At 38.5% G+C, this 21068-nt stretch overlaps 1 protein-coding gene across 4 annotated transcripts in view; it reads right to left on the minus strand.

Moving 5' to 3' along the window:
- Positions 1-752: 752 nt before the first annotated feature.
- Positions 753-21068, minus strand: part of adgrd1 (adhesion G protein-coupled receptor D1) — a 75960-nt gene continuing 55644 nt past the window's right edge. For 2 of the 4 annotated variants that reach the window (XM_073867713.1, XM_073867712.1), the window contains 10 exons: positions 13674-13777; positions 11500-11611; positions 9834-9987; positions 7771-7837; positions 7557-7623; positions 5347-5438; positions 5139-5265; positions 4951-4992; positions 3979-4071; positions 754-3851 (listed from right to left, as the gene is read on the minus strand). In XM_073867713.1, the coding sequence (XP_073723814.1) occupies positions 3756-3851; positions 3979-4071; positions 4951-4992; positions 5139-5265; positions 5347-5438; positions 7557-7623; positions 7771-7837; positions 9834-9987; positions 11500-11611; positions 13674-13777 (954 nt within the window). In that variant the 3' untranslated portion in view covers positions 754-3755. Of the gene's footprint in view, positions 3852-3978; positions 4072-4897; positions 4993-5138; positions 5266-5346; positions 5439-7556; positions 7624-7770; positions 7838-9833; positions 9988-11499; positions 11612-13673; positions 13778-21068 lie in introns of all 4 variants that reach the window. The other 2 variants (XM_073867711.1, XR_012369650.1) reach the window with 2 other exon arrangements.

Here is a 21068-nt window from a genome sequence, read left to right on the forward strand (position 1 = left end):
TATTATTTTTAATTTGGATATTTTTATATAAACAAATCCTTCATTCTACATCCTACATAGGCCTATCTTTTTAGTTATAAGCAGCTTTTAGTGGCTTTCTGATGTGACCTTTTTGGACATTTGCCTGGACAAAGTTTTAAGTCAACAAATTTATTTTTCTTCGCATGAAGTGTCAATAGGATGATGGTATGGGTTTCCCCACCCTGTAACATTAAGTCCATATGGATTTTATTATTGTTTCTTCACTAAATCAAATTTTGGGAGTCCCAGTCATTGTCATATCTTGGCTCTACCGGCTTACATCACTCTATTCCTTGTCATAAATGAATAAAAACATTGCGTGGGGTTTCTGCCTTTGTTATGTCACACATAATATCATATTGACATATTAGGCAATTTAGCCCCCCTTCATATAAAGATTGATGCATAATGCTGGTGGAGCCTTATTCATATTGTGCATAGACTAAAAAACATGTTTGATAAGCGGCACTCTAATTCATCTTTAAGCTTTTATTTTAAGAAACCACTTAGGACCTTCATTGCTTATTTGCACAAATACCAAGTCAATAAATCTTAATGATCTGCTCTTGAATATGGACTTAATATGGTCCCCTGTTATAGTTTAATCTGCCTTATATGACATACCAACAATGTAAAACTTTATATATGACTAACTAGAACATGACCTATGACACTTCCTACAGGACAAACATCAGTCTGTCTAAATAATAAGATAAGCATATGTTTCTTTGACATTTTATTCTATTGTCTATAATCCAAGTTCGCTTTGAATGTGGCTTAAACATGAGCCATTCACAATATTAATACTTAATAAAATACCTTTATTCAAACACATGGGTGCATTATAAACAAAGACTTTTGATTATAATATAATAGATGGACAATGCAAAGACAATAAAAAGTGTCATATAGAAAACATCCGTTTCCATTTTACACGGGAAGACATCATCGAAAAATCGCAATACAAGTCATTTTAATCAGCATTCCACTATGAATAGAAATCCTTTGTCACAGCAAATCCCACCGAAGGATTCACAGTGGTTCATATGGCATAACACAAAACAACAACAACACACAGGTTATGTCACTTTCCTCATTGTGAATAATCACCTACCATTGCATGCTATGGTTTCAGGATGTTAGGATGGTTTGTTATAAATATCAGAAAATGATGAAAGTGACAGAATCATGGCCAGAACTCACTGACTCTCTTATATGTAGACTTACAAATATGTACAGCTCACATATATCATATCACAGTACAGTTTTATAGACTTAAATAAAGTTTTTATTTCGAATAATCTCATAGTTTTAAAACAGAACTGTTAAAATAAAGCAGAATAATTTCAACGGAAATGCAAAAGAACAGGAACTTCACAGAAAGTCTTCTCACATTATATGAATGAAAAACAACACTGGGATTTGTAAATCTAAGGCACTTCTTTTTATGCATCGTAAAACACTGCTAAGCACATTTGTGTAATTCGACTACATTTAAATGTGAAACGTGAAAATGTAGAAATACAATCCAATCCCAAAAATTAAAGTGAGTGTAAAAGAACATTAGCACTGCGGAATGCCATAAAACATAGTACATGAATGGGTTAAACGCACATAAAATCACCTGATAAAGAGATGATGCACAAACAAGGCATTAAATAACAATTGGACTACAAACTGCATTTAGGTGAAATGTTCGACCCAGTCCTTTATTTTTTGTCTTTTGGTGATGGCTTGAACTGCTGGTGATAAACTAAAGTACCTAACAGGAACTGGAATGCCCGAGAATTGGAACGCCGGCCATTTTCAAAGTTCTACACATCCGTCCTCTTATGAGTTTGTCTGTTCAAATTTTTGACAAATTTATTGATGCTTCCAGCTACCAATTAGAGTGCAGTACTTTTTTTTTAAGTCAAATTGAAATCAAATTGACATAAATAGGCAGAATTTCCCCTAAACTCAACACTCACACAACAGACGATTTTGGGCCAGATCCGCACCGGATCCGAAGGCGGCAGCTCTGGAGCTGATCCGGCCAGAAGTCGTCTGCTGTCTGGGCTAGGCCTGATCCTAAGCTACAAAACAATAGCTGATTAAGCCAAGAGATTATTAGGGATCAGTGGCGGTCGGTGACTTCTTTTTTCGAGGGCGCTCGATGCGAAGTTCGTAGCAACATGTATGTACCCCGTCATGTGTGTGGTTCGTAATTTCAAAACATGTGTTCTGCGCGTCGAGCGATCCTATGTGCATCACGTGTGTTGTCAAAATTCGTGCAAAGGGTTTATGATAAAAGAGACGCTTATAACCTCATGCGTAATCAGAGTTTACTGTTAAGGGAGTGTCTTGCATGTATTTTGTGAACGTGAGCGTCTCTTTTATCATAAACGGTTTTGACGCCTCTGCAGCAGGCACTTATTTTGACAAAACACGTGATGCACATGGTTCACATGACGCAACAAAACACATAATTTGAAAACACGAGCAGCACACACGACACTCCGAACACATATTTTAAATTATGAGCAGTCACGAGCCGCCACTGTTAGGGATGCACCAAAAAAAAAAATTATTCGATTACTTAGAATGACATCTAATAATTTTGCTTTTAACTCCTCGTTTGAAATTAATATGTCATGAAATCCTACAAGTGCAGAGCATACAAACTGCAATTCTGTTGGCATTGTGCCCATGAGTTCTGATGCGTTTTTCACATCCTTTTGATCTGCCCTGTTGATCGGCTGTTTTTAAACAACCGGACAATGTCCATGAAAAAATGCTTTTATTTGTCGATACCGATTCTAGGCCAATATATCGGTGCATCCCTAGAGATTTTAGTATTGTTATAAAGCATAAGAATGTCTATCCCGCAGTTTTTTGCAACATAATAATAATAATTTAAGATACATATGGTTGCACGCTGGCACAACTCTGGTACCAATAAATATGACTGTGACAGCACATTCACATACACGGTTACAGTGTGGGTGTGATAAACTGGCTTATGGGCATTTAACTCATCATAAAAGTGTGCAGGACACCTCTATGAAATGATACATAACAGCTGGTTTCAAGAAACGAGAGATATTTACAAAATTAGATGAAATAATCACTATTTTAATCTCGACTATAATGAAAAGGAATAGCAGAGAATTAATTTACCCAGTCCTTCAATCTGCAAAATAACATAATTAACATGGTAACAGCGTATTACTTAAAAATATATATATAATCAAAAGCAAAATAGTTGCAGATACAAAGGAATCATCACAGAAAGTGTTGTGGAGCGCTGCTTCAATCTTTCTTCTTTTTTTGCCTTCAGACCAGTACTTGCTGAACACTAAAGAAAGACCAAACAGTGGTCCACGTGTTTGGTACATGGTCTAAATAATCAGAAGGTTGAACTTCGGTTGTCTTATAAGACTCTCAGTTCCTTGAGAGTTAGTACATTATAGTGTTCACAAACTATTACTGGTTCCTCGACAGGCCAACAACGGGCCTTGTGTCTTCATCCATCCATCGCACTTTTAAAAAAAGTGATCAGCAAGAGAAAATTGCATCCGAGAACTTTGTGTCGCGTGAAAGCTGCGTTTTGGCCTTTATTCTTCTAAAGGTCCTTTCAAAATGTGATTGTTCTTGTTATATGGACATAATAAAAGTATTTGTTACAGGAAACACTTCTATGTTCTGTTGTCCTTTGCTGTCTTTGGATCAGTCGAAATGAAGACCTGTCATTCTTATACCGCTGACAAATCTATGCGGTTGGCTGAGTTGGTGCTTTTGTCCCATGTGTTCATCTTTGTGGGTGTCACACCTCCTTTGTTGCCATTCATCTGTGAAGGAAAACAATACAGGCAGCAAATTGGGCGTGAGATGCATGATGAGGATCTAACAGTCCAATATATTAGCCAAAAACATTTTAATGAACAATAAGATGAGAAGATCTCTGAAAGGACTCACAATATCCGAGTTAAATGGTTTGACGTTGATGTTGCGGATAGAGCTGCTGGTCAAAGTCCACACTTTGGTTTTGTGTTTGAAAGCAGCTCTCACCTAAACAGTAATACAAACGTAACAAAATGGTTAGTGGTTTAACCCTTTAACTGGCGCAGCCTTTTTTGAGTGGGGGGTTGGTGAAAAGGTGATATACACCTTTAAATAAATATAATATTTTTTTTTTGGTCTAGAAGCCTAATTTTGGTTTTAATTTTGGTAATTTTTGGTTTTAAAGAAGACACTTCAACGTTTTTTAGGGAAGTGTCTGGAGGTGAAAATATATTTTTTTTTAAAGCAGTTTACATTTATTTGTAATAAATAAAAATGCAATATAGTATAATTTTTAATACATAAAATTGTCAAAAAACTGAGGTTTGTGCTGGTTTACTTTGAGGTTTGCTGCATACTTGTGTCACAAATGAATAAATTACAGTTACTGCATTATTATTACTGCTAAAAGGTTTTGAAATATGAAAATTACATTCTTAGACCTTTTTCAACAATATATAGTTTGTCGTGATAGATTAACATTTGCATAGAAAATATTGAAATAAACCTAGGTGTCCCGCTCACGTTAACTCTATACTAAAACCTATTCACTGGGCGAAGAGAAAACTATTAACCATTAATCTTTACTACAGTTACACTATTCTTTTCCATGGTTACCACAATATAACTGATTTTGCTACAAAAATACATGGTTACTACAGAAAAACCATAGTACATTTTAGCAAGGGACCACTTAAATTGTTTTGGTTTATATTTTAGATATGAAAGTTCAAATCTTCACCACTAGGTGGGGTATTCAACAAGCTTTATAGGTTTAAAGCAGCAGTCACACAAACTTTATAATTTACACCAGCATGCTGTTTGCTACAGCTACCTCACACATTTTCTCCAGACGTGCAACACGCAGCTGCACAAACAGTCTCTTACCTCAGAGTTCAACAGACAGTGAAACAGGAATATGAAGAAGCCCTTTGAGATAAAAGACAGATAAAAGATAACTGTCCTGAGGTCGCTTTAGTTCACATCAGCTTAACTTGTGTCAAACGTTATGTGGCATATTGTGTAAAGCACTTATCATTTTTTGGAGATCATGCTATTGATTTGTGACGTCTTACCTGTAGCGAGTTGAAGACTGCAAACATGTATTGGAAGAGCAAGGAGTGGTCGTTCACCGCCAGAACACCAAAGATCCACGATATGCCCAAGATGGGAAGGAGTACAGCGACGGCTTTGGTCGTAAGCCTAGAGAGACACACAGACACCATTTGAATTTTACAGACAAAAGTACAGCAAACGATCCATGTGGGATTAATAATCACTCACTTCACAGAGTTGGCATCTCCATGAACCTTATAGTTTTCTGCGCTGATCCTCGATATGATCCGTGTCACTGCTATCAGGATGCCAATGTTGACCTGAAGGGCAAAGGTTACAGCATTACAAACAGTACACACTCCTACCCAGCATCGTTTTTCATCTGGAATGGTAGATTTAACTGACAATTAAAGCAATCTTCTATGTTTGGGTTTCGGGTTCAATGGATTTGGGGTTCACTCTGTACAGCATCTGTGACAGGCTACAACTACAGATATGAATTTGAACTCGGGTTGTAAAAACAATTTACATTTCAGATCAGAGATGTGGAGCTCATTGTTTGTTAAAACATGTTTTGATCTTTCCAATAATGTGTTATTTGCCCTATAAAGTTGCCTAAGTTGTCCATTATGTACCATGTAATGTATGTGTTTAAAAATTAACCCTAACCCTAAAATGTCTGTATAACAATCTATGGGGTGGTTTCCTGGACAGGGCTTATCCTAGTCCCATACTAAAATGCATGTTTAAGCTGCCTTAATTTAAAAACACCTTGTACATTGTCAAAAATAATGTTAAAAAAGCTGTAATTTAGGTACAAATACACTCACCTAAAGGATTATTAGGAACATCATACTAATACTGTGTTTGACCCCCTTTCACCTTCAGAACTGTCTTAATTCTACGTGGCATTGATTCAACAAGGTGCTGAAAGCATTCTTTAGAAATGTTGACCCATATTGATAGGATAGCATCTTGCAGTTGATGGAGATTTGTGGGATGCACATCCAGGACACTAAGCTCCCGTTCCACCAAATCCCAAAGATGCTCTATTGGGTTGAGATCTGGTGACTGTGGGGGCCATTTTAGTACAGTGAACTCATTGTCATGTTCAAGAAACCAATTTGAAATGATTCAAGCTTTGTGACATGATGTATGGGTACATGGTGGTCATAAAGGGATGGACATGGTCAGAAACAATGCTCAGGAAGGCCGTGGCATTTAAACGATGCCCAATTGGCACTAAGGGGCCTAAAGTGTGCCACAACATTACACCACCACCAGCAGCCTGCACAGAAGTAACAAGGCATGATGGATCCATGTTCTCATTCTGTTTACGCCAAATTCTGACTCTCAAATCGAGACTCATCAGACCAGGCAACATTTTTCCAGTCTTCAACTGTTCAATTTTGATGAGCTCGTGCAAATTGTAGCCTCTTTTTCCTATTTGTAGTGGAGATGAGTGGTGCCCGGTGGGGTCTCTGCTGTTGTAGTACATCCGCCTCAAGGTTGTGCGTGTTGTGGCTTCACAAATGCTTTGCTGCATACCTCGGTTGTAACAAGTGGTTATTTCAGTCAAAGTTGCTCTTCTATCAGCTTGAATCAGTCGGCCCATTCTCCTCTGACCTCTAGCATCAACAAGGCATTTTTTGCCCACAGGACTGCCGCATACTGGATGTTTTTCCCTTTCCACACCATTCTATGTAAACCCTAGAAATGGTTGTGTGTGAAAATCCCAGTAACTGAGCAGATTGTGAAATACTCAGACCGGCCAGTCTGGCACCAACAACCATGCCACGCTTAAAATTGTTTAAATCACATTTCTTTCCCATTCTGACATTCAGTTTGGAGTTCAGGAGATTGTCTTGACCAGGACCACACCCCTAAATGCATTGAAGCAACTGCCATGTTATTGGTTGATTAGATAACTGCAATAATAAAAAATGTAACAGGTGTTCCTAATAATCCTTTAGGTGAGTGTATGTATCTTTAAACTACCAATATGTACCTTTGAAGTACTAATATGCACTCTTTGGGTACAAGAGGTGTACCTTTTTGAAAGGGTACTTTCCCAGTGACAACGTTTGTACCTTTATTTCTGAGAGTGTACTTGCATATCTTAACTTATATCAGTGCCATTGTTTTGTCTCAAGACACCAGTATTGTTTTTTGTAAGGTTTGTTTGTAAAAACTATTTAAATGTCCTGGATTAATCTAAATCCTGTCTGGGAAACCGCCCCTATACGTATGTTAAGCAGATGTTTGGGTGGAGTCTCCTTTGTAGGGTCACCATAGTTCCACAATCCTGTCTGGTATCCTTGTTCACATTATGTGAAAGTTACAAGGTTTAGCAACTTTACGCAGTTATTTTAATTAAGCAATAACTAATACAATAATTTTTTTGTGGTGATCGACAATCTATTTAAGTGGTTACTTACCATTATAACAAACAACGCAGGGGCTACAAATGCCCAAATCGCCCCATTCTTAAGAGAAAGCCAGCAACTAAAATAAAAAACATGAAAAGAGAAAACAAGATAAAGAAGACAATTGTTATTAAAGTACTGAAGTCAGACAAAGTCATCTGTTCCATTAAACCGGACATCTGTTAACCATGCTATGAACCGCTGCTGTGTTGTCATGGTAACTTACTTGCCAATCTCGCCGTAGCTGCTTAGTGATGATGTCATAGATACCACACATATGACCAAAGGGGATCCTGAGAAAATAAACATGTGAACTTGGTTTAGAGATGTGCGGTAGAGGAAGATTTCTAAAGGAAATTTAAAACACAAGACACATTTTTTGTCATTTTAAGAATTTTTTTGTCACACAGGCAAATAAATGCAAAAAAGGTAATTATAACAGGTAAAAATCTGACGTCGAAAAAGTATTTATGTTTTTTGTATATTCTACGAATTTTAATAGTTTTACCAAATGTATTCCTCACATATGGTTTTAAGCCTTTGTGTGATCACTGGAGCTAAAAATAACTTGACGTAAAAAAACTGTATACGTTTTGAGATTATGTCGTAGTAACTAAAATAATAACAGCTGGATTGTAGGCGGTTATTTCTGTGCCACCATAAATAAAAAGCAGTTTGGGTTTGCCAGAAAGCTTTAAGAGAGAGGGAGTCAACCTCAATCTAATGTAATGACTTCAGTTTAACAAAGCCTGTTTTCTTCAACCACATTTAGGATATCAAGGGTATCGCTTGGGGCAGGGGATTCAAACTTTATGATGCCAAGGACCCCGAAATATGATGAACCTTAAGTGAGGAATCCCCTGCCTAAAATATACATATTTATGTATTATGAATTTATAATTGACTTAAAGGAAAACACCACTGTTTTTCAATATTTTACTATGTTCTTACCTCAACTTACCTATCTTTTTTCAATGTGTGCACCTCTAATCTTTGTACAGCGCTTTGTGAATATATATATATATATAAATTTATGTAGCAAGAAATAAGAGATAAACACTGAATAAATACATTTTAAAATTTTTCTTTGGCTTTTTTTCTCTGTAATGTTTATAGGGACCCCCTTGAATCTCCTGGCTTAGGGCAGGGTTTCCTAAATTGCAGGCGATTTGTGAGTTGATGAAAAATCTATAACTATAATTATATAATAAAGGGCCGATTTCCCAGACAAGGTTTAGATTAATTTAGGAATATAAGCCTTAGTTATAATAGGACAATTAAGTAGTTTTTACAAACAAACCTTACAAAAACAATACAGGTGTGGATCTCAAGACAAAACAATGGCACTGATATAAGTTAAGATATGTAAGTACAAGTTGTTTTTAAAATAAAGCATGCATTGTAGTCTGGGACTTGGATGAGCTCTGTCCAGGAAATCGCCCAAATCTGTATGTATTAACTTAAAATCCCAGGAGGTACTTCAAGTGATTCATTTAGGTCACAGGGGTTCGGCTGACAAAAAAGTTTTAAAACCTCTGGCTTAGGGTATAAATAAAAATGTCTATTCATCTTACACATGAAGTATCGAACAACATCATGTAAACGCCCTCAGTTATCACTGTGCCAACTTTGCATGCGCTAATGAATGTTAGAATCCAAATAGGCATTTGCTTTATGGCGCCTCTTAGCTCTGGCACTGTCCTTAAATAATAAAAAACAGATAAAAATCAAACAGCTACAAAAGGCGGATTATAAATTGTACCAGAGAGAGAGAAAGATTCGAACAAAGCACATGTGACCTATTATCAACTCAATTAATATTGATGACAGCGCCAACAAAGACGACCCACCAAAGATTTAATGCCCTGACTTATTTGTACAAATTTCTTTCCCTCCCTTTCCTAAACAATAAGGCCACATCATTCACGGCTAAAGAGAATTGATTGATTTGTCTCAGGACCGATGCCTGCGGTGGGCCGACCTCATCTGACTCTCTGGTTTGTGTTTTACGCAGGTCATCTGAGGCGAGTGAAACTGATTGGGTGTTTTGTTTCTCAGCATGTTTGATTTTGTGTGTTTGTTCATGCGCATCTTTGTAACGAAACATGTGTGCGTAGTCTACATGAATACATTTACTAATATGGCACTTATGCGCATGATACTTCAGTTAGAAAAATCTGTGTCTTATTCGCTAACCACCTGCAATCCAAATGAACAATGAAGTAGTTTGTTAAATCGTTTGTTTTATTTACAGTACTGAATACAACCAATAATGTTTTGCAGACTCACCCCATCCAATAGCATAGTAATAAAAGTGCTTGCTGCCCTCAGAGCCGAACACCTTGATCACCATGCTGTAGAGATGCAGTCCTTCCACCAGCATCCAGGCGAACGCACACAGGAAGAAAAAATGCAGCAACACAGCCATGATCTTACATGGAAGCTGGGAGGAAGAGAAAATTACCATTATAGATCAATGATCAATTGCATTAGCTATCAAAGAATATGCATGGGAGAGAGTGACTAGCATTTTGACTTTTTTGTATACACAACATATTTACATTTTTTTTATATTTTTCAACTCTCTGCGCTCAGCGTGGACAAAACCCGACAGCTGCTGGCTTTTTTGAAAAGCGTCATGCTTCCATTGGAAACAACTGAAAACACGCTGGCCCCAGCGTAAGCACCTTGGTGTGCACGCCCGCTAAGTATTTACTTATTCAACCTAAGTACCTACTCAAAAAAGTATGCGATTTCAGACGCAGCTATTAAGTTTAGGGAGTTCACACCAACTCAACACTGTCATTTAAAGGTTAAGTTCGGTATTTTACACTTAAAGCCCTGTTTTCAGATTGTTTATGATGAAATAGAACGGTTTTGACTGAAATTTCGACATATGTGGCAGCCCAGAAAATTTTCGGGTGTTTGTGTTTCACCTCCCACCTCTACAATGGGTTTATAGGTGCACTGGAACAATCCTTTCTAAAATGCATTAAACTTTCGTTTACAAAGACGTGAAACTCACCGAGTGGTCAGGGGTGTTCACTGATAAAAATCGCTGCAAAAGATGCTTTCCAGCAGGTGTTTTAGCATTCGTTGTAAACTTGTGGACCTATTTTTCCAAACGCCTCACACCCGTACATTCTTCCGTTGAGAGCTTGAATAATAGACACTCCAGCCCAGTTGGTTGCGATAATCCACCTTTGCCAATTGCAAGAATACAAACAACGTTCCCGGCGGCGGGGTTATACCGTACCTCACAGCACATCTAATACAAGTCAATGGACTTGGACAAAAACTACAATATAACCTGTTGGAAAGCATCTTTTGCAGCGATTTTTGTGTGAGCATATCAGTGAACAACCCCTGACCACTCGGTGAGTTTCACGTCTTTGTAAACGAAAGTTTAATGCATTTTAGGAAGGATTGTTTTAAGTGCACCTATACAGCCATTGTAGAGGTGGGGCTGATACAAGAAACACCTGAAAATTCTCGTGCCAGCATCATATGTCTAAATTTCAGTCAAAACCTTTCTATTTCATCATAAACAATCTGAAAACAGGGCTTTAAGTGTAAAATACCGAACTTGTCCTTTAACGCCCGCAGTGAGGGTTCATCCAGGTCATCAAATAAATGAGGCAAAATCAAATTATCTCTGTTTTATATCAATCTGATCGTAATGTTGCAAGCATGTGAGAGGATCGGTGGAGTCATCTCTTTTTCTTAAAGTTACAAATTATTGTTTCTGAAACCAATGACGCTATCGTAATCACAATAGACAACAAACAATTAAACACGTTATGTTTTAAACCAAATATTACATTTTAAATGAAGTCATTTGACAAGCACATAAACATGTCAACTACAGTGTGGATCCAAGAAGTGTTTCGTATGGTAACTGGATGAGGCTGTGCTAAACACTTCACTGATGAAGTTATAACCGCGTTAGACTCACCGTTGCAGGACTGAAGCGAAAACTGATGAGCAGCAGAATCTGAGCGACTAGGATGGCAAACGCCAGGTTGGCGTGAATGTGGTACCGCTGGTTACGGATGGTGCTTACAGACCTATATACATAGCAACAGGTACAAGGAAAGAGCATGTATTAAAAACAGTAATGATATATAGGTGTAGTTTGCAGTAAAATTAATACGTTCTCTTATTTTTTTACTCGCTAAGTAGTGGTATAAGTAAAAAGCCTGTAACCCTTTAAGCCTTTATTGATGTTGAAAACTAGTGACAACTATGGGCCAGTTGTTCAAAAAGTTTAATCGGGATCAAAATGATTGAGACTTTCAAATCCCATGTTTTGCTATCCAAGATCAGGCAAAATTGGATTGGATCACCCGGATCCAGATACACACCTTTTCAGATTAGCAAATCTGGATTACTAAATGGGATCATATGTCAATGTTGACTATTAGCTAGGGGTGTGTCAGCATCGATTATTGTTGACACCCCTACTATTAGCTATGTAAAAAACAGCAGGTAGTTTGGTCGGTATGGGGCATTAAGTTTAATTACTTGCAGAGACAATAAAACAACATAACTTTTCCTTTAAAGTTTTCCTGTACTGTGCCACAGTTAAAGGTATAGCGAAAGATTTTTCAGAATTTTTGAAAAGAACCGCCCTTCCACTTTTTAAAAAAAATGCACATGCGCAACACTCTACCTGCTCCTGAGAGGGAACGCCTATTAAATGTTGCTGCCGGCATGGCTCATACATTGAGATGTTTACCGTGTCTGCGCGGTTCTTGACTTGTGCCAGGGCTAACATCACTAATCATAGCTTACATCAACTTTTACTAGCAGTGATTTTAAAAGGATTTCTTCAAATAGCATGACAAACTTTACCTGTCAAGTAGAAACTTCGCGACTTAGGGCATCAGTGGGAAGCCCTACCTGTGCTTTTAGCGCACGCCAGCGTGTGAAATATTCTCCCAAAAACACTCTGGTCTTGTTTCTTTCTTAAGAGGCATTTCTCTTCTTGTCATACAATTCGTAGACACTTTTTCTCTTGCGACCCTCAAACATTTAAAAAAAAACAAGGTGAGAACGCGAGTTTCAATGAATGGTTGAAACTGTAGCCCACCACATATATACACCTGAAAGTGCGCATGTGCAGAAAGCGAACCTAAGGACGAGCACGTACGACGGCCTTATGTAAACATATCAACAGAATGATTGACAACTGGGATGACCAATAGTCTTGATGATCCACCCGGAAAAAGAAAATCCTCCGCTATACCTTTAGGGGCGGTTTCCCGGACAGGGATTAGACTAGTCCTAGACTAAAATAAATGTTAGAGCTGTCAAAACTGAAAACAACTTACGCTGACATATTTTAAAATACATTATTACTCTTTGTTTTCCCTCAAAATGCACACAAGTAATGATTTTAGTAAGGCATGTTTGTTAAAACTAGTTATATTTCCTAATTAAATGAATGCCTAGTTCTGGCCCAGCTAATCTCTGTCCGGGAAACCACCCCTAAAAGTTACAGATTACCTTTGTTAAAATTAAATGTTAAATATTTTTGTTTGCTATTGACTGCTTTTTTTCTTTCTTAATTGACTGGAAGGTTTAAATGGTAGACCGATGTTTTACATATACATTTATTATTATAAGGATTGTACTAATCAAAAGCAAAATTTAAACAAAAAATTATACATTTATAAATAAAAATAAAACTGCAGGTTTATAAGATTTTTAGTAAACTTTTTTCCAAAAAAAAATCCAATCTTACTAAAAAGTTTTGAACAGCACAAAGTGGTGATTTGATACAGATCAAAACCTAGATTGGATTTTGTGATACAATCCAAATTCATAATCCATTTTTTTGTTTTAAACAACCCATTCAATCTGATCTAATACGTTAGCCGAAATCCAAGTGGATTATTTTTAAACAACTGGCCCAAGATGATAATATTTCACCATATTTGTGGTTCTGTGGCACTAAAGTAGCAATGGCTCAACCAATAGCAGACAAGGGAGTGTTTGGGAATCCTGATGGTGACATCAATAGCGCCAAATTATACATTCCATCTTTAATCATGTTTAAAGGAAATATATTGTTTCAATTGCCCATATGAGCTTATGCACGTCCACAATGCATTGTGGGATACTCACGACAGCACGGCAAAGGTGACCAGTGTTATCGCCAGGCAGAAAATAGAGATAGAGCAGCCGATGTAGCTAATGGTCGACAGCGCCACCTGATGGGCCTTCGAGAGCTGTGGAGGAGTCAAACACAACGGCACAGGCAATGAGATAAAACCAGTATGTCAATAATTTGGCTTTGTTTACCGCACAGTGCTTCAGGGGTTTTACATGACTTAAAACCCCAGATGTTATTGTACCACGGCAACAATCTGTTGATTGTAAGGTCAAAGGTCCCATATGATCAGCTGAACTTGAATTTATGTTTGCAAAACATTCAGTGACTTCAGTAGGGTTACATCACAGTTGTATCAAAAACAAACTTGCCTGATATCATTTCCAATCTGTTACGGGGGTGTCAAACTTATTTTATGCCTAAAATGAACTTTCATAACTTTTAAAGTTTTAAAGATTTCTATGGCCTATTGTTGTCATCTTTGGCACAATTATATCTAATACTCAATATATTTTGTACCCATAATTATAATGCAACAATTTTTTTACAATTAAGAAAAGATGAGAAAATACACTCCATTCACAGATTTCCTTAAAATACAGTATAGCACCGCATTGTTACGGCTCCTCTCACCCGTCGCCTGTAATTGGTACCCAGTGTTGCATCTATAGGCATTTGCTTTTCCCCATATTTCTATTTCTGTGCTTGGGCTCGATTGTACATTAACTTTGCTTCCTGCCTTGTGATTATCACAGGCCCGGAATATCGAGGACCTGGAGAGCACTAAAGTAAGCACGATATCCTCCAGTCTTAAAGCGTTGAGGTGAGCCGCTAATTGAAGCCCCGGCAGAGACGGGCATTAGCATCAAAGCGCGAGAGGAGATGATTACATGACTGAGTGAGGACAGACTTTCTCAACAAACACATGCAGATGATAGACGCAGAAGAGCCGAGCTGCACCTGGGTATCTCGGTTTGGCTCGTACAGTACAGTTGCAGCTCTCTGTAAAAGAATCAGAGTCTCTTTCCTTTGCAGACATGTTATGTCCCTACTTAGTGAGTATTTAATGCTGACAGGGCCTGACTTAAATGTGTTCTCTTTAAATAAATCACCAGGACAAGGGTTAGCAAAATATGAACCTGCGGTTCTTGTTCGGTACTGTATTTCAAAGGCAGCTGTTATTTACAAGCATTCCCTGACAGATGACGCTCCATCTCCCCGCCAAAATCCAGCCCAGGGCATTCAACCCACCCAGCTCTGAATCACGGCCTCCTCCGAGAGCCATTCGCATACAACACCGGGTTTCGAATGAGCTAGCAACGAATACCGCACGTCACCCGGGGAGAACCGTCTTAACTGTGTCCAAATCTTCTCTTTTACTAAAGTTCTGCAGCTGATTTACGGAGCGCCTCGTCCAATCACAACTTCGAGCTTTGCATGTTGCTGGCTCGCTGCGGTAGAGTAACACAGTTTAGCGTTGCAATAATCGCAGTACTTGTGTGACCCTGCTGGGATACGACCTAATTGCTCAAGCAAGGAATGTTGAGAAACTCCACTAACATCAAAGGCCGCTGTTATTTTTGTAATATATGCACATTTATCTGGAAATCTTAAGCTTAGAGAAAATTAAAGTGAAAATGAATCATCAAAGTAAATGAGCAGGTATTGGAATACTTTGGGAACTGGGATGTTAGAAAGAAAATACTCTTGTTGTTAGGCTTGTGCTGATAAAATCGTATATTGAGTTTTGTTTTCATACATCATTTTATTGATTTTTTATCAATATTACCTACGTGTGGATTCATAATATTTTTAAGATCAATTAATGTTGAAGCAGGTCATCGAAAGACTGGCAGGTTTACTCATAGCACATGTTTGTCGCTGGTTCAACCACATGATTGTAAAGCATCACTTTGAAATAAACTGCAACACACGTATTGAAACATTTATAATGTAAGGAATAATGTATAGACATCCATTTCTTTTTCGTGATAACAACCAGCCGCCCTAACATTATCCTACTTGTTACACGGCTATTTACCTCATAAGTAAGGTAAGGAACATTAAATATTGATTTGAATTTTTTGACAAATACAGACCGTTCGCAAAGAAACACGGTTTTAAGATAAGACAAGACATTTAAAGGTGCAGTGTGTAAATTTTAGCGGCATCTAGTGGTGAGGTTGCAAATTGCAACCAACAGCTCAGTTCACAGCTCACCCCTTGATTTTGAAACACATAGAGAAGCTACGATAGCCGACACAGGACAAACATTTCATTGTTAGAGACAACTTAATAAAAATGTTTGTCCGTTAAGAGCTTCTGTAGAAACATGGCTTCACAAAATGGCGGTTTCCATGTAAGGGGACCCTCGGTCTATGTAGATAAAAATGTCTCATTCTAAGGTAATAAAAACATAACGGTTCATTATGAAAGGTCTTTATACACCCCTGATAATATAGTTTTGTATATTATTTTGCATTTCTGTCAAGAGATCCTTCTAAAAATTACACACCGCACCTTTAAATGTCACAAACACACTATTTGGTTTAAATCATTTGAAAATATAATATCATATATGTTATTTAAAGACATATTTATATAAAATTTTTGTGTACCCTACTTTCCGGCTTATAAGCCGCACCAGAGTATTAGCCGCATTATTCAAAAATGCGTCATTAAGATGAAATAACATATATAAGTCACAGTGGACTATACGTCACGTTTATTTAGAAAATTATTTCGCAAAATCCAAGCCGAAGAACAGACATTTAATCTGGAAAGGCAAGTTATTCAACTAGCCTAAACAATAGCAGATAAAACAACAGGCTGAATAGATGTCTGTACGTTAAAAGTAACATTATCAGTTATTTAAATGATAAACCATAGCATACAGAACTGTCCTGGAAGGTTGAATAGGCTAAATTAACCGAACTAGCGTGAAGTTCGCATACTCGTCATTCCACATTACTGAATCTATTGAATTACATAAATACAGAAGCAGCATTTGGCGAACTCTCGCGGCTGTAGGCGGTAATGTTGTCTCTTTGTCTCATAAATGTCAAAATTAATTTATACTGACTTACAAGGCGCACCTGACTATAAGACGCAGCACCAGCCCAGTTATGAAAAAAACTTGGCTTATAAACCGAAAAATACGGTAATATTACACTGAACCTGTCAAAATGATTTGCAGCATCAGGGTTACCGCGTGTTATTAGTTTTGAGTGGTTGTTATGTAGGAATAACAAACCTGCAAATTGTTGCGACTGGCCAATCAGAATCAAGCATTCCAATGAGTCATGTAATAAATTCTCATAAATAATACATTTGCCATAATCATGATTACACAAGGCCCTGATTATGACAATTTTTAATGCATAAATAAAAAAATCATAGACTTCTGCAGAATTGTTTAAACCAGTCAAAAAAAATATTTTTGAACCTGTAACGTCCATACCGCCACGCCGCCAGAGGGAGCCCTCGCCGGAGTACTAACATGGCGCCGCCCTCTGCTTCTCTGACTGTTTCCTGTTTGTCCCTACTTAAGACTCAAGCTAGCCCAGGGCTAGCGCAAAGTATTGCCAGCTTACCCCTGCATACCGAGCGTTTACTGAGTATTATTCTGACTGCCTGTTGTTGTGACCATCTGCCTGTTTATCTGTTTCTCTGCCTTTGGATCTACCCTTTGTTTTGTTTGCCTGGTTTGGACTGCCTATCTGTGTTTGATCTGCCTGCCTGTACATTGATTACTCTTCTGCCTAACGTCTTGGATTTGTTTGCCAGATTGGTTTGTTTTAATAAACACCGCAAAATGGATCCCTGTATTCCTGAGCAATCCTTACAGAATACTTCGCCCACCATCGATCCAGCGGATGTCGCCAATCTGAGGGCTGCGTATGAACATCAAAGCAGCCTCCTGCAGGGTTATCAAGAGCAGCTCACGCGTCTTCAGTCCGTCAATAAACATCTCACCTGTTACCTTCAAGCCTGGCCATCCACATCTGAAAAACGGTTGTGTGTATCGGAACCGGAGAAGTTTGACGGTACTGCTGAACACGTGAGGGGTTTCCTTCGTCAACTGGATATTTATTTCCAGGATCATGTGAGTGAAAATCTATCTGATGTTGCTATGTGCTCTAAACTGTTTTCATTGCTGACTGGCAAAGCGGTCGAGTGGGCAGCCGCTGTTTGGGACACGGATCAGCGTATTCGCACTTCTTACCCTTACTTCAGTCAACAACTGCGAGAAGTATTTGAATATCCAGCTGGGGGAAGAAGTGCTTCGTCGCAGATCATTCACATGGCTCAGAATCATCGTCCTGTCGCTGAATACGCCATTGAGTTTCGCACACTTGCTGCACAAAGCGGTTGGAATGAAAAATCGCTTAAGGACGTTTTTCAAAACAGTCTGGATAAGGAACTCCAAGCGGAGCTGGCATGTAAAGGTGAGAACCTGAAATTTTCTGATTTTGTAACTCTAGCAGTCCATATTGATAACCTGATGAGAAATGTACCATCTAAATTGAAGCCGAAAACCTCAGCTAGGCCCGGGAATACATCCTGTATTGCAAGGCATACTCATGCTGAACCTAACGATACAGTAGAATCTATGCAGATGGGATTCGCACCTCTCACTATGGAGGAACGGCAGCGCAGACGTACATTCAATTTATGTTTCTATTGTGGAAAACCAGGCCATCGCATTGATCACTGTCCAGCTAAGAAGCCTCGTTACACCAGCACGGTAAACCACTTACTTAACCTCCCTTCTTGTTATGATATGTGTTCACAACCCGTAACCATCACCCACAATAAGGAAACCATGTCATTCACGGCATTAATTGACTCAGGCTCTGCTTTAAACTTTATTCATGAAGATGTGATTTCCAAATTTCTCATTCCTGTAATACCATGTCAACCCCCATTGAGCATTTCTGCAGTGAATAACGTTCCCATTGGCAAGGGCATTTCTCACCAGACTGTTCCTCTCACCCTACAAGTGGGCTCTCTGCACCTCGAGACAATCACCTTGTATGTTATCTCTTCACCTCGCTATGACGTCATATTGGGACATCCATGGCTTGTGGCACATAACCCTGAAATCAACTGGAGGACTGGAGAGATTTTACAATGGTCATCACGATGTCTGAAAAACTGCATTGAACCCTTGAAGCCTAAACCCTGTCTGTCTACTCACATTGAAAGCCCGATTGGTAAGAGTGTACAAATTCCTGATGTTTATTCTGAATTTTCCGAAGTATTTAGCAAGGCTAAAGCAACAGAGTTACCACCCCATAGACCCTGGGACTGTGCGATTGAGTTGTTACCCAATGCTATGCCTCCTAAGTGTAAGATTTATCCCCTGTCACAACCTGAGACCCGTGCTATGGAGGATTACATATCAGAAGCACTCCAAAATGGCTTTATCAGAACATCCACATCCCCTGCTGCAGCTGGCTTCTTCTTCGTGGAAAAGAAGGATGGTGGCCTGAGACCCTGCATTGATTATAGAGGTTTGAACAATATTACTGTCAAATTTCCATATCCTTTACCTCTTGTACCCTCAGCGCTAGAACAACTCCGAGAAGCAAAAATTTACACCAAACTGGATCTACGCAGTGCCTACAATCTGGTCCGTATCCGTGAAGGTGATGAGTGGAAGACTGCATTCCACACCACTAGAGGGCACTATGAATACCTCGTGATGCCATATGGTCTATCTAACTCTCCCGCCGTCTTCCAATCATTCATTAATGAAGTTTTCCGTGATCTCCTGAACCAATGTGTCATTGCCTACATTGACGATATTCTGATTTATTCCAATAGTATGGAGGACCATATCTGTCACGTCAAGGAAGTCCTGTCTCGCTTTCTCCACAATAAACTGTATGTGAAAGCCGAGAAATGTGAATTCCATGTCTCTACTACAAACTTCCTGGGCTACAACATCAGTTCACAGGGTGTAGAGATGGACACCAAAAAAGTCAAGGCAGTCACAGAATGGCCACACCCCCATACTGTTAAAGACCTACAACGATTCCTGGGATTCGCAAACTTCTATCGCCGTTTCATCCGTAACTACAGTATGGTAGCAGCTCCCTTGACAACGCTCCTTAAAGGCAAACCCAAGAAACTCCCATGGAACCTGCAAGCTGAACATGCCTTTCTGAAGTTAAAGAACTGTTTTACCTCTGCCCCGATCCTGAAGCATCCTGACCCTGAGAAACAATTTATTGTGGAAGTAGACGCATCAGACACAGGTATTGGAGCTGTTTTATCCCAACGCCATGGTCCTGCTAACAAAGTGTATCCCTGTGCCTACCTTTCTAGAAAACTCACCCCAGCCGAAAGGAACTATGATGTAGGAAACAAAGAGCTACTAGCCATCAAGGCAGCCCTGGAGGAATGGAGGCATTGGCTAGAGCAGGGGTCGGCAACTGGCGGCCCGCGGGCCAAAAGTGGCCCGCCAGCAATATTTTCTGGCCCGCCGGATTAATTTGAAGTCCGTTTTTAAAAAATTTTTTAATCAGACTTTTTTATTTTACAATAACAGTTTACAAAAATGTCCCAGTGTATCATTCCTTCATTCGTTTTTTCAAATCAAAACCAAAAAGAAAATAAAGAAAAACGACTTGTTTTTCTATTATTTATTTCCTGAACTAAAATCAAAGGACTCGTTTTCTGTGCGCTCAGATCAAAAATAAAAAAATGAATGAAAACGGGTTCGGACAAATTTTAATTGAACACCTTAGCAGACATATACCAATGAAATAAATTTAAACAGATCAGGTACTAACAGATTACATTTTAATAAGGGTTTTAATAAGGGTTTGAATAGCAACCATGCTTTCCTGTAAGTCTCATTCGCTTACAGTCCGACTTTTGAACTTTTTTCATTATTATTTATTCGCGTATATTATTATTATTATTATTATTATTTATTGCTACACTGACAAATAGCAAGAATGTCCTGAAAAAAATGCGTATAATAGCTATCTTAACGGGCCGCTTTTTCTCGTTCTCTTTCTCTACCAGCGCATCCGCGATCATAACTGTCATTAGAGTTTGAGCATACTTCTAAAACACAATCGATCAAATAATTGCAGAGGTATGACTTCATGAATCATTTGCAAATTTACCTCGTAAATCATGTCAATTCATTAAACTCCGTGACATTGCAAATTACTGAAAAGTAATTGCTGGCTTTTAGAAACCACTACAAAATATGATAAAAATAAACTCTTTTACTGCAATAATATTGCAACTAATACACTTTTAAAGTAGATTTGAAAGGAATACTGTTGTTTTCTGCTACTTGAACTTGGGGCTCGAGCACCCGACCTAAGGTTCGACCTGCCTTCGAAAACAGCAAGTCAAGTTCGTTTACCGTTAATTATTAAGACTAA

This window comes from Misgurnus anguillicaudatus, chromosome 5 (genome assembly GCF_027580225.2).
Source record: "Misgurnus anguillicaudatus chromosome 5, ASM2758022v2, whole genome shotgun sequence".
In the NCBI taxonomy this organism is placed as follows: domain Eukaryota; kingdom Metazoa; phylum Chordata; class Actinopteri; order Cypriniformes; family Cobitidae; genus Misgurnus; species Misgurnus anguillicaudatus.